This window comes from Xyrauchen texanus, chromosome 44 (assembly GCF_025860055.1).
Source record: "Xyrauchen texanus isolate HMW12.3.18 chromosome 44, RBS_HiC_50CHRs, whole genome shotgun sequence".
Taxonomy (NCBI): Eukaryota; Metazoa; Chordata; class Actinopteri; order Cypriniformes; family Catostomidae; genus Xyrauchen; species Xyrauchen texanus.
Genome location: NC_068319.1, coordinates 20,261,352 through 20,278,194, shown reverse-complemented (window position 1 = coordinate 20,278,194; position 16,843 = coordinate 20,261,352). Strand labels below are relative to the sequence as shown.

Below are 16,843 nucleotides of genomic sequence, written 5' to 3'. Positions count from 1 at the left end.
TGGTAACCGACAGGTTGTATGTTCAAACTGGGCCACTCGGGTCAACTGGGACAGTTGTGCATAATGCTTATCCTGCTGAAAAGCATGGATGTTGTAGCCCAATACACAACAGTTTGTTGTTAGAACTCACCAATGTCCTAAAAGCCCGGTACATTTGTTTCTCTCTGTCCCTGATGGCAACTATAGATGTGGGCAATGTGCCCAATGTAACTTCACAATAAAATGTCAGTTTTTTAAGTCATCCTCAATTGGGAAAACAACTAAAAATAAATAAAAGTAATTTAATGTACTACCAAAAATGTCATTAATATGAAAAAGTGTCCATGTGGGTTGGCTTACATTGGAAAAACTCAACAGAGTTTAAAAACACGTATTGCTGAACATAGAAGCAACATTCGACTAAAGGATAAAAAAAACCCACTGCTGTTCACTTTAATCAATTCAAGCTCTTCGATACACAGGGATTGAACATGTTAAGATATCTAGAAGAGGAGGTGATGTCAACAGACTAATATATATATATATATATATACACTCAATAACCTCTGTCCAAAAGGGATTCATTTAGATTTCTCAGAAAATATTCTGAGAAACGATTCTTTTACTTGCTTGAATAACATGAATTGTAACCTATGTGCAACGAGTGTCATTTAACATTTGTCTGTCATATGTTTGCTTGTTTTTGTTATTGGTTTATACTTAATTTGCTTGAATGTTATTAATCTATCTATAATGTTAATTGTTAAGTTTTATTTTGTAATGCATTATTGATGCTGTGATATTAACTTTTTAGGATTGGTATTGCTGGTGGTGTTGTGTGATCTCCTGTTTTCGACAGGATAATTTACTTTTTACATGTTTTCAATGGATAATTGTTTTCTTGTTTGCTGCCCACTCAATTGTGAGTATTTATATAGGCCCACAATACCTGATGTTTTTTACTGCCTGACGAAGTCCCAAGTGGTCGAAATGTTGTATTTTCTATTATATTAAATTACATGGGAGCATTTATAACAGTGTGCCCGTTCTTTTCTTTTTTTCATGAATTTTGTCCATTTTTATCATGCACATGCTGTCACAACACATTATTAAATTACTTGTTAAAGATCACAAAAATGTTAAAGTGCAAACAAAAGCTATTGTAAATGTCACACAATACATGACTGACTGAAATTGTTATGCAGTAGCAAAGATAAATAGATTGTAAATAATAGATTAAACTACATTAAATGCTAACAAAGTCACTGGAGGCAACTAAGGCAAGAAGGGGGGAGGACCGTATATAATGATCGTTACACAATCATTTTCATATTCTCTAACATCTGCTGAGTGCGGAAGGCATCAGTTGGAGCTTATGTGGGACTTTACATTCGGGTGCAGCAGGATTTAGTGCCTGGGTGGAGACACATGAAGACGTCTGTTTACATAACCACAAGTTCTGGCGAAAGCATGGCTAGCCATAAATATGTGTACCACAGTGTGTGTGTGTGTGTGTGTGTGTGTGTGTGTGTGTGTGTGTGTGTGTGTGTGTGTGTGTGTACATCTGTGAGACAGTTTAAGGATGGTGATGTCTGTGGTGGAAACTGGATTGTGCTTTCTGCTGGAAAATGTTACCGTCTTTTTGAGTGAGTAATCTAAGTTACGACACGTAAGCGAAGCACTATCGCCTCAATTAGCTCAGAGCACACTGCAGCTCTCAGGAAAACCTTCTTAAAACAGTCACAAAACTCTGCTTACATTTTATGAACTATGGCAGCAATAAAGTTGACTGAGGAGGATAGAGAGAAAGAGGTACTATACAACTTTACAATAAGATTTTATACGTTGACATTTGTTTATGCATTAGGTATTTTAAACAGAATTAATTAATCTTGGTTAACTGTAATGTATAAACATGCTATTGTTCGCTGCTAGTTCATGTTAGTTCATAATGCACTAACCCATGTTAACATGTTGAAATTAACATGTATTAATAAATGTAGTAAAAGTATTGCTTTTAGTATCATGTTAACAATTGCACTAATTAATGATAATGTAATCAATCTAATTTTAAAATGTTACCAAAAAGAAAGTTTAATGGGTGTTAGCAAGAGCTAGCAAGCCTGCTAACTAACCCATTTTAACCCTATTTTAATGCAACGCAAATGTGTGTTTTAGAGTGTCTGCCTGTGTGTGTTATCCAGAGAAAATAATTAAATCACATGATGTTCTCCGCTGCAGTCCTATGACCTTGGCCATTGATAAGCATGGTATTCACTTTTGTTGAATACCAAACCCCTGAATTCCAAGCTGTGCACTGTTCCCACACACTGTAAAACATATCAAGTTGGTTAAACTTAGAAATGAAAGTTCACCTGCTTCCTTAATAACTTTAGTAAACTCAACTTGAAGATAACCTTTGTTTCAACTCAAATAGTTACGCTTTTCAAGTTGTTTAACTAATGATCATTTGTTGTTTCAACCTGATACTCTGAGTTAAAACAACTTACTATGTTACATTACCAATTCAAGAAAACTCACTTTATATTGTCAAATAAACATACAATTCCTCACTATTGCAACTCACATATTCAAGTTAAGATAACAAAAACTATATTCATATCAATTGCCATTTTAAGTTAAGAGCACTAATGTTTTTAAATTGTTTCTTAAATATATTTCTCATCTTGACTAATAACGGCAAGTTTGCCAGTTTCCTTATTTACACTGAATGAACTTACAACCTATCTGCTCAAAAATATCAAATGTATTTTAACAAGACCAATGTTACACAAGCTTTAACATTGGCTTGGGAATTCAGTCCTACTAGAACAACAGGTTCTAATAAAGACTGGTTGTAAAACATCAATTTCATCAAAATAATATCCAGGTTTCTCCAATGTTTTACAGAACTGGTGCTGACACATTCGCAGAGCACAGTCAATGTGCTGAATTTTTCACCATGCAAGAAATGTAATTACATTTTATCAACACAAATGAAAAACTACAATCTCACCTCGCCGCCTTTGTGTTTGTTACTCAACAGAAATTCAGCTACTCCAGCTCACTCAAAAAGGTGGCAACTTCTCTGTATTTCCCGCTCAGTATCACCCCTCCTCCCCCTTCCCCTTTTTCAAATTATAACTTACAGACATAAGTTAAATGAACATTGAAAACCCAGACAAAACTCACAAGTAGTCAAGACAATGGATTACTTTAAGATAATTTTTTTTAAACTTATAAAGTTGAGTTCAATATCCAAAACTTGTCATGAAAATTGGAGTTAAATATAAGAAATAAGTTGACATGATTTAATGGTGCTATCATGTTTTACAGCACACTGGGTCAGGGGCCTCTCTTTTCCAACCTCAAAACCTCCTCCACTCCTTTACACATACATAACTAATACTCTCCGGGCTGTTATGATTCAGACTAGGGTCGAAATGAACTAATATTGCCAAATCCTTATAACTGAAACACAGAACCTCTCCCTCACTGAAGAAATCAATATAGAACGTAATCAGAACTCCACCTAGAGACAAAAATACATGTAAAATACATGTGTTTTCATGTGTGAGCTTACTGGTAGTGATTAGTCCAATTTTAGAGCGTTTATGTGGTTTTAATGGGCAGATAAATTCCTCAAAAAGAGGCAGGGAAAGAGCAGCTGTTTATAGTTACAGTAATATGGCACACTTCATTCAATCTAGACACGTGTATGATGGGATAGAGGAACATTTAAAGAACACTAAGCTGCAGTGTCTTTTAAATAAAACAAATTGTTCTACATAAGAAGCGGGTAAAGGTGGGCCTCGGTAGCTCAGCGAGTACTGACGTTGACTACCACTAACTACGAGTTAGAATCTAGGGCGTGCTGAGTGACTACATCCAGGTCTCCTCCTAAGCAACCAAACTGGCCTGGTTACTAGGGAGGGTAGATTCACATGGGGTAACCTCCTTGTGGTCACGATTAAGTGGTTCTTGCTATCAATGCGGCATGTGGTAAGTTGTGCGTGGATCACGGAGAGTAGCGTGAGCCTCCCGTGCTGAGTCTCCGCGGGTATCATGCACAGCAAGCCACGTGATAAGATGCGCGGATTGACTGTCTCAGAAGCGGAGGCAACTGAGACTTGTCCTCCACTGCCCAGACTGAGGTGAGTACCCACGCCACCATGAGGACCTACTAATTAGTGGGAATTGGGCAGTCCAAATTGGGAGAAAAGGGGATAAAATAAAAAAATTTAAAAAGAAGCAGGTAAAGAACATTGGTCAAAGCTGACTGGTGCAGAGCTCACATAAATGTGAGGTCAAAAAGAATTAGGCCAGTCTGTTGTTGTTCTAACTAAGACCTAGTTTTTATTTGACTGGCCTTTTTAACATCTTAAATGTCCATATCGCAAATAAAAATTGTTCTTTTAATGATTCAAATTAAAATATTTGCAAAGTGTCTGTATGTAAATCACTAGACTGTAGGGGACAAATTTGTTTGGAAGAATATGTTGGAATGCTAAAGATTCTGAGATTCTAAAGATTTTTTATTTTTTACTGTTTCTTTCAAATGAACAACTGAAATGAACCAGACTTCCTCATACTACTTTTGAATGACAAGAAATGCTATTATGAAAAATACATTGCAAAAAAGAGAATTTTAAAAGATCAGCTCAAATCACACTGAGAGACATTCTCTCCTCCTGTTGTCATGGCAACATTGTATGGTATGAGAGGAATAGACACGTGTGGTGACAGGTGCTTTGTGGCACTTCTGAATCTACACCTTCTTAATCAATGTCTCTTGCTCATTTTGAGGTATATGAGATTTTCTGTTACCTGTGCTCTCAGCAACTGGATGATCCAATGCTGTCGGCTCTTTCAGTGGCTGATGGACAGGTGTCTCAGCTTCAGGTGTTTCAAATTGGCCCTCTGAATCTGAACTGAAGGGAAGAGAAACAATATGGCTAGTCACAGAACAGTTCTCAGATCTGTACTCAGTTGACATTGTACTAGTTATTTGGCACTGCTTAATTTGAACCTGGTAGACAGTGCTAATCTAGGATCAGTTTAAGCACTTTGCATTAAAAGACATGAATACCTACTAAAACAATACGCACATATTGCTCAAAGTTTTAACCTTTGGCAAAACAAAAATGGTCTAAGCACATGACGTCCTTATTAAATAATAACAATGTTTCCCTGGCTGCTACATAAATACTTTCTGCATATCATGGTACATTAGATACAAGTCTATTCTGATGATTTGCTCTCCATATATGCTCATGTATTTTTTTTTTTTTTTTTTCAGATACACTGAAGAGCTTTCTAGATTAACATTCTCACAGGAGAGCGTAACAGCATGAGCCTGAGCTGAAAGGGAAGAATTGTGAATCTGTTGTGTATGTGTGTGTGCTGTGTGAAATTGGTCCCAAGTCTGGGAGAACTGCCCAGTCCTGTTGCACTGGCCACCTGCAGTCCCACAGTACCATTAGGAAGGTAATCGTTACTTGTTCAGTTCACAGAAACAAAAACAATAGACCATGGAGGAACCTGAGGCCTATACAAACAAATAGACTGAAATGTTGGTCGTTGCTCCATGAAAAGGTGTACAAAAATGTCAATCATGTTCTATTGTTACTACAAATCAACCACACTTAAAACGCTAATTCACTGTGTTAAAAAATTAAAGAAAAAAATCCTGCACAATTCATGCCTCAGGTCTTGACTCACATAAATGAGCAACCGTCTAAATCATATGTGGGTGGGTTCCTGAGTGCTTTTATAAGTGTATTTGCAAGTCTTTTCTCATTCAAAAGACATAATCTTGCTAATCTTTCAGGCAATCGTTCAGGTTTGTGTAGTGATTAATTGGCAGTAGTCTCTCAGGCTGCAAGGCGTGAGGAAAGAAAGGAATCCTTTAACAAAAGTAATGTCAGCATTATGCCTGACAACAGCACATAGACAGGATGTCAGCAACACAGCTTAGGGGAACCAAAGCAAAATGTAATTCTCACCCAGACTATACAGATGAATTAAACATTTTAAAAATGGAAATATAGATATCTAGATTTTTACATTGTATGATGAAATTGGTGGTGGTACTTCCTTGTGCAAAACTCGCCACCACGAGGTTATGGTGTTATGGGTAAATGACAGGGTGTTGTCGTGCGGTTGCCAAGATTATCTGATTGGTTTTTATTGTGTTGCTATGGTTACCTGGGTGTTTGCTAGGGTGTATAACTGGCCCAAGTCAGAAGAGCCCTTCCCAGTAATATTGTGGTCCTGGCACTGGTCTATTCTTCAGTGTAAGTCTATGGGAATTCCACCCCCTATTTTACTGTCCGCCAGGCAAAAATCATACTTCAGAATGCTTAGAGAAGTAATAGCACACCTCTCCTTAACAAGTCACATGAGGACAAGTTACACACCAAAGTTTTTAAACTTAAAGCCACAGTATTCTTTAGTTTTCCACATGCTGGTATATCTCAAGCACAATGCACGTCACACAAATTTTTTCAAAAACACAGTATGTGCAAACTATGCGTGCAGCCTAGTTTTTCAAGACAAACAGACAGTCTGCATCTTTGCACACCATTGGCAAAAGTATTACAAAACAGTCGTAGTGTGCATGTGTCTGAGTCTGTATTGGCTCACAGTCAAAAGAGTATACTTTAAAAAGCTGAGCACTCTACTATGCGGGAGACTTAACGGCACATGGAAAAATTTTATATTCCCTAGCAATTAGAGTTATTGCTTTGTTCAAACCCCTAACCAAAGACACGAAAAATAGTAATGCCTCATCAATCACCACAAATTAAACATTTGAAAAACATATGTATAAGGTTAAACTATGTATAGACAAATACGTTTCCTAACTTTATCAAAAGAAACCAGTGCAGGCAAAGACAGTGTTATCTGCAGGCATGGAAACTAGCCGTGTCACTGTCGGGGGGCTGGGAGAGGAGAATGGTTAGATTCTGATCTTTTGTCTGAGCACAGGAGCACATTAGTCTAACAGTTAAAGCCTGACCCATGCACACTTCCTAAGGAAATCCCCCAATACTGCCGAAAACACCCACAGACACATACACACAGATGAACAAACATGCGTGCACAATACTTTCACCAACCATTACTAGAGCACCAACAGACATCAACATTCAGAGCCTCTGATCTTTGGCTGGCTTGATCCATGTGGCTGACAGTTAAGCCGTCGTTGTCTGCACAGCATTCCGTACAGTTATCACCTCCATTTAACTCAAACAGGTGGCAGTGAAGGCAGATTTTCAAAGATTGGACTGATCTTAGATCTGTTTATAGGTTCTCTTAACTATGGGTAAGGTATGAATTTGATTTAGGAAAGACATCCTAAAGAACAGATTTCCATTTCCTCTCTGAAAAGCAACCAAACCCCCAACTCTGTATCCCTTCGCAGAGCATATCTTATTTCCTTGGTCATGGTGGGGAGTTCACCGAACACAAAGTTTTAGACTTGCCTGCAGCCATGAGACCTTTCATCCTCCTCTTGATCTCTTGTTTTAGCGTCTTGCAATTCTTCCGTGAAAGTCTCATCGTCCATCCTTGAATCCGTCTCCCCTTCTTCCTCTCCTCCTCCCCTAACTGCTGTCCAGGTCCATTTGGCCCACTGTACGGGTGACAGCCAAGACATTTCTGACTTCTTGCTTGTGATCTGCCAAACCTTTACTGGAACACCTTCTGGATGAATCCAAACTAGTGAGTCACTCTCTCCTTCCCTCTTTTACTCTCCTCTTTTGCAGATGTTTTTCTCAGTGGCAGGCAGAATTCACGTGGTCATAAAGCTAAGCTTCATGTTTTTGTCACAAAGCATCTTTGCTTCCTGCTGCATGCGCAACCTCTCATGCGACTGTAGATCTTCAGTTTTCTTTCAACTTCCTCTATCTGAGTGCAAAAAAGAAGAGACAAGTCTACTCTGCCTACTTTTCTCTCAGCCTCAGAGCGCAGAATACCACAGCAAAGATCAGCTGGCTGCCAGATAACTCCCCGTCCCCCTCCCTTTCAGGATTAGACTATTGAGTAGAAGTAAATGGGGGGAGAAGAGTTGAGACTGCTTGTTCCTCTGGTGTGGCTGACCCAGTAACCCCTGTGGTGTAGGAATGGTAGCTCCCTTCCAAAGCAGAACTGCCTCTCCCGTATGAAAATCAGAAGAAGGGAACACAAACTGAGGCTCAAGGGGAGGGAGATGGGGGCTTCATGGTTTCGGTAGGGAGAGTATGGAATGCAGAGCTGAGATGCTGCTCAGTCTTTTTCCATTAACCAGCTCTGGCCTTGAGCTCCGGCTCACAACCAGGAAAACCTGTTCTCTCACTCTTGCTTTCACACAGACACACATGTGCACACACACTTTGCTACCTGCTTGGAATGCCCAAGTGGAGTCCCTCGGGTGCTCAGTGTTCCCATGACTAATTTGTACTCAGACCAACATACTTTTCAAAAGAAAAGACTAAACAAAAAGTGGAAAAGAAAAGTCTTTGGATGCCAAACCATATTGACAATTGGATATCAGAATTTATAAAAGCAGGCAAACCTAGACAGTATGACTTCAGAGCTACAACAACAATGCTCATTTGTAGGATTGTATAGTGGATTCAACCTGTTTTTCAACTGGTGCTGGTAACATAAAAATATCAAATTGGCCTTCAATTAATCAATTAATTGGCCTGGCTAATGTCCCTAAATTTTCCTATACAAAATTTAGAAAACACACCATTTAAAAATCACAGTTGCCTAGAAACACACATAAAAGCACAAATAAATCCTACAGTGTCCAAAGTACACTTGGCATTCAAATTATGTAATTCATCTTCATTATTTAAACCATGCTCAAGCATTCACTCGATGTATACTGCACCAAGATCTTGCAACAACACCACATCCTTTGATCACTGTCAACAGTCTAAAAATAAAGCCAAAATGAGACTGGAGGCCTTAACTCAAAAGGATTGAGCTTTGACAAAATGTCCTGAGTACTGAGTGCAAAGATATGGTGAACTTTAAGATCAAAACTTTATGAAACCTCTACTGGACCATGAAAAGCAGATGTTCATGGACATTAAGCAAGCCAAGTTGACCTAAATTTGGCAGTTTCTTAGACAGTTTGGGGAAAAGTCGGGGAAAAGTCCTGAAGGAGTGTGCATCTGTGCTTCTAATTACAAAATCCACATTTGCAGAGGCGCACTGATCGAAGTCATTGAAGCTCTGGGTGGATCCACCCATCAGCCTGTGAGTGCACTACCTCGATCGGGCTTAAAGAAAGACACAATTCCCTTGTTAATCACCAAGAAGACATTAAATAGGGAATGACAAAAACATTTGCAGAATTCCAATCATTTGAAATTGGAACACATTTTAAGTTTTCTGGGTGTACCTTGGACTGCACAGAGCACTGATTAACACAATGATAGTATACTTTTTCCAAACCACTTCCACCATTTCCAACAGTACTATTATAAAATCCTCATGACATGCTTGAATGTAATGAAGCCAATGTTCCAACTCGTTAGATGTTGTTGTTACTTGGGTGAATCCATTGTTAAAGTCTAAATTGATCCAAAAATGATTGTCAACAGAGCAAAATAGCATTAGTTACATTTACATTAAAATTAATATCCTATATGAAAAGACCAGCTTTAGATCAGCCCAAATTTCCATACTGGTTTATGTTGATAATTGCCTGTTTGGTATTGGTCTAGCTGGTGGACCGTATGTTATTCTCCTGCTAAACTTAGCTGGTGAAGTTGGTCAACCAATACACTCTTTCTGAAATTGTTTGACCAAGCAAGTCTTGTTGGTTGAGCTAGTTTAAAAACAGGTAAAAACCAGCACACCAGCTTCCCATACTGGAAACCAGCACCCAAAACACCTGCTGGTGGCCAACTTGTATTTTCAGCAGGGATGATTTGCTTTTAGTACAAAAAGTAATCAAAGACTTGGGGAATTTGACTGGGACAAGAGAGCCAATCAACACTTTGTATTTTTTTGTTCAGGCTAGGACACAGCTGCCAGGGCCTATTAACTTGTGATGTCAGGCCAGCATAGCATATCATAACAATGACACTCTCAGGCAACCTAGAGATCGTCATATTCCCGTCTTCAGCGCCAGGCTCAGCACGAGATCTCCTAAGCCCCGAGCATCCAATCTAGGTTGAGTGTGAATGATGACATCTGCTACTAGGGAGATTTTAGTGTGGTAGCAAAGACTGCATACTCTAACTTTTCTATTTCATATTGTCACAGAATGTGAATAATAGAAAACCAAAAGAAGATAATTATGCTACGTGTTATTACTCATTCATCTGCAGTCAGACAACATGCTTTAACTCCTCAATGTATTAACCTGCATGATTTGAAAACATAGTTTTTTAACATTTTTAACCATGCTGATTTAGTTACTAAGCTTGAAAGGAAATATTAGATGTAAATAAGAGGTGTCTATGGCTGAACAGAATAGAAAGAACTGGACTGAGGCAAAAGGACACAAATTATAGAGCAGAGGCGTCTTACATAACAAGCCTTCCGAGATGGCAGAAACAGCAGGATCAACATGTATTCAAACGGCTACACTCCACTATGCACTAATGAGAACCAAAAATGGCCAAGTCTGCTGCTAAAAATCAGTTAGCCTAATCACACTTGACATTTTCAGAAAGAGAGGAAGCATCATTGTTTTGATTCAGATAGATAAACTAAACTCTAAAAATGTTATACAATACTGTAACTGATCACCTATCCACTATTGATAACAGGATTTGTGTGTGACTTTTCTAATCTATATAAAGCCTTATCGAGTTCCAGTCTATTTTCAGCCCAGGAATAATCATTGTTATTTTTACTTGAGTCACAAGGCATAGAGAACAGCTGTCCAAAAACAACCCTTCAGAGTAAGGGTGTATCTCAAAATGAGCGTCTATGATTACATTATGGACAATGGTCTACCTGTTTGCACTGAAATACTGCACAATAGAATAATTACAAAAAAACACATTTAACAATAGAGTTTGAATTCAGGTTTACGTCAAGGACAGGGTAGTGTTAAGAGTTTACATGTGTTTATTTTAACTGTGAAGCAAACAGACTGAATAATGAATATGACATGAAAACTGAATTTGTCATGTTTATTCTGTTGGTTCATGTTTTCATGTCTTTGATTTTTAAAATGTTTTATGTCATGTGATTCCGGTTTCCCTCATGTGATCTTGTCATGTGTTTCCCCGTTCATGTGTCTTGTTTTCATTGGTTGATAACTTTGTTATTAGTATTGTCTTTTCATTAAATTCATTTAGTCTTGTTATCTTGTTTATAGTTTAATCTTGTGATTGGTTGTCTTGTTTACTTGTTAACCATGTCCTTGTATTTAAGCCCTAATGTTTGACATTGTGTTTTGTCAGGTATTGTGAATGTAACTGTTGTTTTGCTCAAGCCAAGTCACGTCAAGTCTAGTTTTAGTCAAGTTTTGTTTATGTCAAGTCATGTCTAGTCTAGTCGTTCATGTTTTTGTTTAGTTTTGATTGACATTTAATATTAGGGTTATTGGATTCCACGTTTGATTAAAAAAAACTGCACTTGGGGTCATCACGTCATCTTCGTTTTCCTGTCACTACCTGTGTCCAGAATCATTACAGAAGTGTTGAAAGAGCTGTTATCATAGAGACAAGAATAACCTTTTACTTTCAACTGTGTTTAAGGCATTGTTTGTGCGTCAAGAGGAAAACGAGAACAAGACGTATATTCAGTAGGTTTTCTGACCCTAAATATTTAGTCAAACTCTTGGGCGAAAAAATCATGCAAGGAAGATGCAAAGTAGTGAAACATGTTATTTAAACCCTCAAAGATGTCAAAGTTCCAAAATGTCCAGCCTTTGAATTTGAGACATTGAAGCACTAAAACTGCAAGTTAGGGCCATAGTTTGCTCTATACCGAGATTAAAAAAAACTAAAATCATGAGCACTGCATAGCAGTCAATAGTATGTCAGAATCCACTCATGAAGCAGTAAGCGAGAAGTACCCGGATGACCTACTATGTCCAGTGAGATTCTGAAGTGTGGATAGACTGGACACTTTACGATCCCATAATCCCTCAGGAACTGAGGCAACATCACGTTCAAAACACTGAATTTAAAAGAACTGCTGTGAATCGTGAGTCTGACGGCTCTTCTCAACTTTAAGTGCTATATATACAAAGATAATTGCTCCTTGTGCTTAAATGGAGCTTGTTTAACGAAACCTGAGCAGATAGTTTTCCATAAAATGAAAGTGAATGGTGACTGAGGCTGTCAGTACCTAATATTCTGCTTTGCATCTCTTGTGTTCCATGCAAGAAAGAAAGTAATATGGGTTTGAACAACACAAGGTTGAGAAATGCCAGAATTTTCATATTTGGGTCAACTATCTTTTTAACACAAGCATGCCATTGTCCTTACAGCAGATGTACATCCTTAATCACATGCAAAGTAATGTGGAATATAATTTAAGTTGTGACCCTCTAACCCACAACCTAAAGCAACTACTTGTCTCGAACCCTTCAAAAAATGTAAAAAACATTAATTAGAAAGAATGCCCGTCACTCAAAAAAATATTTTAGCCTATTTTTAAGATGTATCCATTTCAATTGAATAACAAATCTCCATCTAATTGTCTTGAAGACAATGTAATTAATAAAACTTGCATTTTTACATTTGTAAGATTTATACATTTTATTTAGTTAAAGATTAAGCAATTCAATTAGATGAACATTTTTTATTCAGTTGAAATGGATAAACCTTGAAAATAGCCTAAAATATTTTTTTGAGTGTATTAGCATTTCTAGAGAGGAATGTTTATTTGATTGAACACAACCTTTTACAGTACAACTAACCCAAATCTTGATAAGATCCAATCCTTAAAAGCACTGTAAACTTAACCTAATCAGAATATCATGTCAAATGATTTTTCTGATTACAATAAAATGTATTAAAGGGGTCATGACATGGTTTTTTTTATTGTATTATTATGTTCCCTTAGGTGCAATTATAGTATTAATATATTTTTTTTTAAGAAAAACTTTTAAAATCTAGTGATTTATGACCTTTTCCCACCCTGTTTCTTATCCTCTGATTCAAACAGTCTGTTTTGGGGGCGTTTTCCATTTAAGACTTCAGTGTTAACGCCCACTGTTATGATTGGCTAACGTCAGTGCCTATGTATCAATTATTGACGCCCCAGCCAGAACAATATGCAAGTAAACTAAGTAAAAACACTGTGATTATTCATAATGAATGAAATTGCGCTTTAAAAAGTAGTTTAAAGTTTAAAATAGATTACTTACAGTTTGCGTCGTCGTTGTTCCCAGAATAGTCGGCACGGACTTATCTTTGAGCAACAGTTTTCTGGCAAAGCCAGCATCATATTGAGATTTGTTCTCAAAACAGTCATCCTTAAAATGTACAGAACAAACGCTAAGTTAACACTGCCGTGACTGGAACGTCCGCAAAAAATAAACTGCATCCATTTTTCCCTGACGCCTGGATCTTTCGGCAGCTTATTCAGAGGTTTTGTTTGACCACAGCCAGGAACAGCACATCTGTGTGGCATCGTAATTTTCCTGTGCACAAGTAGTCTCTGTCAGAGCTCGCTGTCCATCGACTGAACACTTGTGAGGCGACGGCGATACTGAAATGAGCGTAGTTGTCTTGCGCTTAAAGCGTAGTTATCTTGTGCTGGAGGCGGTCATATGCAAACGCTGTTACGTCACTTCTAACCGACACGTCACTTCTAACCATGAATCCAGAACGAGCTGTATTTTGAGCTTGATTAAATAAATGATTCGTTTAGAATGGGGAGGACGTCTTAAAATATTAAACTTGCAGGACGTTTTAATGATACAAAGACCTCTTATATACCAAAAGATCAAGGCAAATTTGGTTTCTCATGTCATGACCCCTTTAAGCACAAATTTGATAAACTAGGGGTCACATACTGAAGGGAGAATTTCCAACTAACACTACACAATCAAAAGCACCATAACCACCCCACACATGAAGAGATTATGAATCATCTATTCATTTGCATATGCAAATAAGCTACACAAATTGTGCCACATGCCGAACTGAGCTTACCGAAGGAAGGAAAATGGTATTAAAGTGTGAGTTCGGGAGATCAGTATGAGTACTGGACTGTAAATCGAATCGTTAACACTTTACAGTAAGCTTCCATTTGTCAACATTAGTTGACGTGAACTAACAACAAACTATACTTTTACAGCATTTATTAATATTTGTTAATGTTAATTTCAACATATCAAATCAAATGTTAGATTTGTTAACATTAGTTAATGAACTATGAAATAACATGTACTAACAACGAAAAATTTTATTTTTATTAACTAGAAAAAACAAAAACAGAGTCGGACACACTTTATATTAGGTGTCTTTAAAGGGATAGTTCACCCAGAAATAAAAGTTCTGTTATCATTAACTCACCCTCATGCCATCCCAGATGTGTAGGACTTTCTTTCTTCAGCAGAACACAAATTAAGATTTTTAAAAGAATATTTCAGCTCTGTATGTACGTAAATGCAAGTAAATGGTGACTAGATCTTTGAAGCTCCAAACAGGCAGCAGAAAACTAATCCATATGACTCCAGTGTTTTAATTCATGTCTTCAGATGCGATATGATAGGTGTGTGAGAGAAACAGATTCATATTTATGTCTATAAACTATTACTATTAATTCTCCTTACTGCCCAGTAGGTGGTGATATGCACAAAGAATATGAATCGCCAAACCAAAAAAAGAAGAATGAGAAAGTGGAGATTTATAGTAAAAAAGGATGTAAATATTGATCTGTTTCACATTCACACCTATCATATCACTTCTGAAGAAATGGATTTCACCACTGGAGTCGTATGGATTACTTTTATGCACCTTTATATTATTTTTGGACCTTCAATGTTCTGGCCACCATTCACTTGCATTGTACGGACCTAAAGAGCTGAGATATTCTTCTAAAAATCTTCATTTGTGTTCAGCAGAAGAAAGTCATACACATCTGGGATGGCATGAGGGTGAACTATCCCTTTTAAGCATCTGAATGTGCTTATTATGTACATATGTTTAGTCACATTGTACTTACATTTAAAGTACCTGCATTTAATTAGATCTGTAGTTACACTGTTTACCTTGCCCCTAATCATAATCCTAACCGTATCTCAACCCCAGTAGAAGTCTTGCGAGAATGTCGCAGAACAAAATGTAGTTACATAATAAGTACATTGTATTATATGTATTTTAATGATAGTACTTATTAGTTAAAGACACCTAATAAAAGTGGGACCACAAAGTTGAATAAACTAATTAACTAATGTTAATGAAAGGAAGCTTTTTGTAAAAGGGTTGCCTTTTACCGTCTAATGTAATCATCAAGCCGAACTGATGACTAGCTGATGTGTCATTTGTGCATCTTGAAGCTTGGAACAACATTAGGGTGTGTAAATGATTACAGAAATGATGTAAACAAATGCTATGAGACAAGACTGAAGGAAGCACAAAAAGACACTATAATACAGCATTTTGTCAATGAACTGTCATATTATATGAAATACAGTAACTCCCCCAGTAAATAAAGGGTTTTTAAATCAGCTAGACTTCTTTCAGTAAAAATAGAGCCATGTAACATTTCAGTGTACTTTAAAAGTGTTGTATTATTTAAACAAGAGCCACAGTTTGCTTTACACAGACAAAGTATTATAATACACTAGAGAAATGTACATTTTATGATATAAAACTCCAGTTTAAGTGATGGACAACTGCTATAATCACAGATCTCTTTTGAAAGCAAAACCTGCATAGAAACGAGTGACAGTTTCCAGAATTCTACTCCAGGAGAATAAAGCACAGGCCACACCTTTGCTATCACAACGTACACCGGGAAGTGTGAGCAAATAATCTACATGATACAATGAATCTGGCATAGTGCCATCCGTTCTTCAAACAAACAGGTATAATAACATCAAGTTACCGACTGTGCATTTACATGACAGTGCATAGTGACAGACGTCTTATCTTCTTTATGCAAATAATATATATGTATCATAATAGTATAAAACCTACTGAATTCAATAATTAAATATAAGGAAACAAAAGTACAAATTTAACACTTACGTACTAACGCTCTTCTGCTTTAGGGAGTTTGTCTCATAGCTCTTCTTGCTTTGAAATCCCCCCATGATGTCAGTCTGTCTATAGAGTGTCTAAGATGTTGTGTGTGAGTCTAAGTGCTTAAGTATATGGCTGTGGTGCTCCAAGCAGATGAGAGGGGTTCATCTTGGCCTACAGTCTTACAGTTGAGTGCTCCAACAGTGACAGTGCAAAGTGTATCTGTACAGAAATGCTGAAACACTGCTTGTTTCTACACTGTACTCTAACTCCGCCTCTCTCGTTCTGGCCCATTCCACCTCAGCTCACACACATACACAGATACACACCCCTACAAGCAAATGTACAGTTACTACACATGACATCCAAACATGTGCACGCACACACACACACACACACACACACAAGCTGTCATTCAGACATGAGACATATCATGTAACGCAAGTTGGGTGGGATACGCATCAGGCATTTACGCTGACAGGTTTATCTCATGGTGTTCTGAATAAACCTGCAGTGAAGATCTAAAGTGATCATATTTTTCTAGTAAGTATCGATGCATTGCCTCATTCAAATTTCAACGTTAACAACTCCTTAGTGTAGACAACTACTGCAGGAACGCTTGCACCAATCTCATAAAAACGAATAAGACTCAACGTCATATATTGGTCAAATCTGATTAGCTTTACTTTTTTAGACCATATCAA

At 37.4% G+C, this 16,843-nt stretch overlaps 1 protein-coding gene across 3 annotated transcripts in view; it reads right to left on the bottom strand.

The window, feature by feature from the left end:
• LOC127636806 (transforming acidic coiled-coil-containing protein 1-like) overlaps positions 1-16,342 on the bottom strand; it is a 37,069-nt gene extending 20,727 nt beyond the window's left edge. For 2 of the 3 annotated variants that reach the window (XM_052117548.1, XM_052117547.1), the window contains exons 1-2: positions 7,467-8,133; positions 4,807-4,910 (exon numbers count right to left, since the gene is read on the bottom strand). In XM_052117548.1, the coding sequence (XP_051973508.1) occupies positions 4,807-4,910; positions 7,467-7,639 (277 nt within the window). In that variant the 5' untranslated portion in view covers positions 7,640-8,133. Of the gene's footprint in view, positions 1-4,806; positions 4,911-7,466; positions 8,134-16,145 lie in introns of those variants that run through there. The other variant, XM_052117549.1, reaches the window with a different exon arrangement.
• Positions 16,343-16,843: the final 501 nt, after the last annotated feature.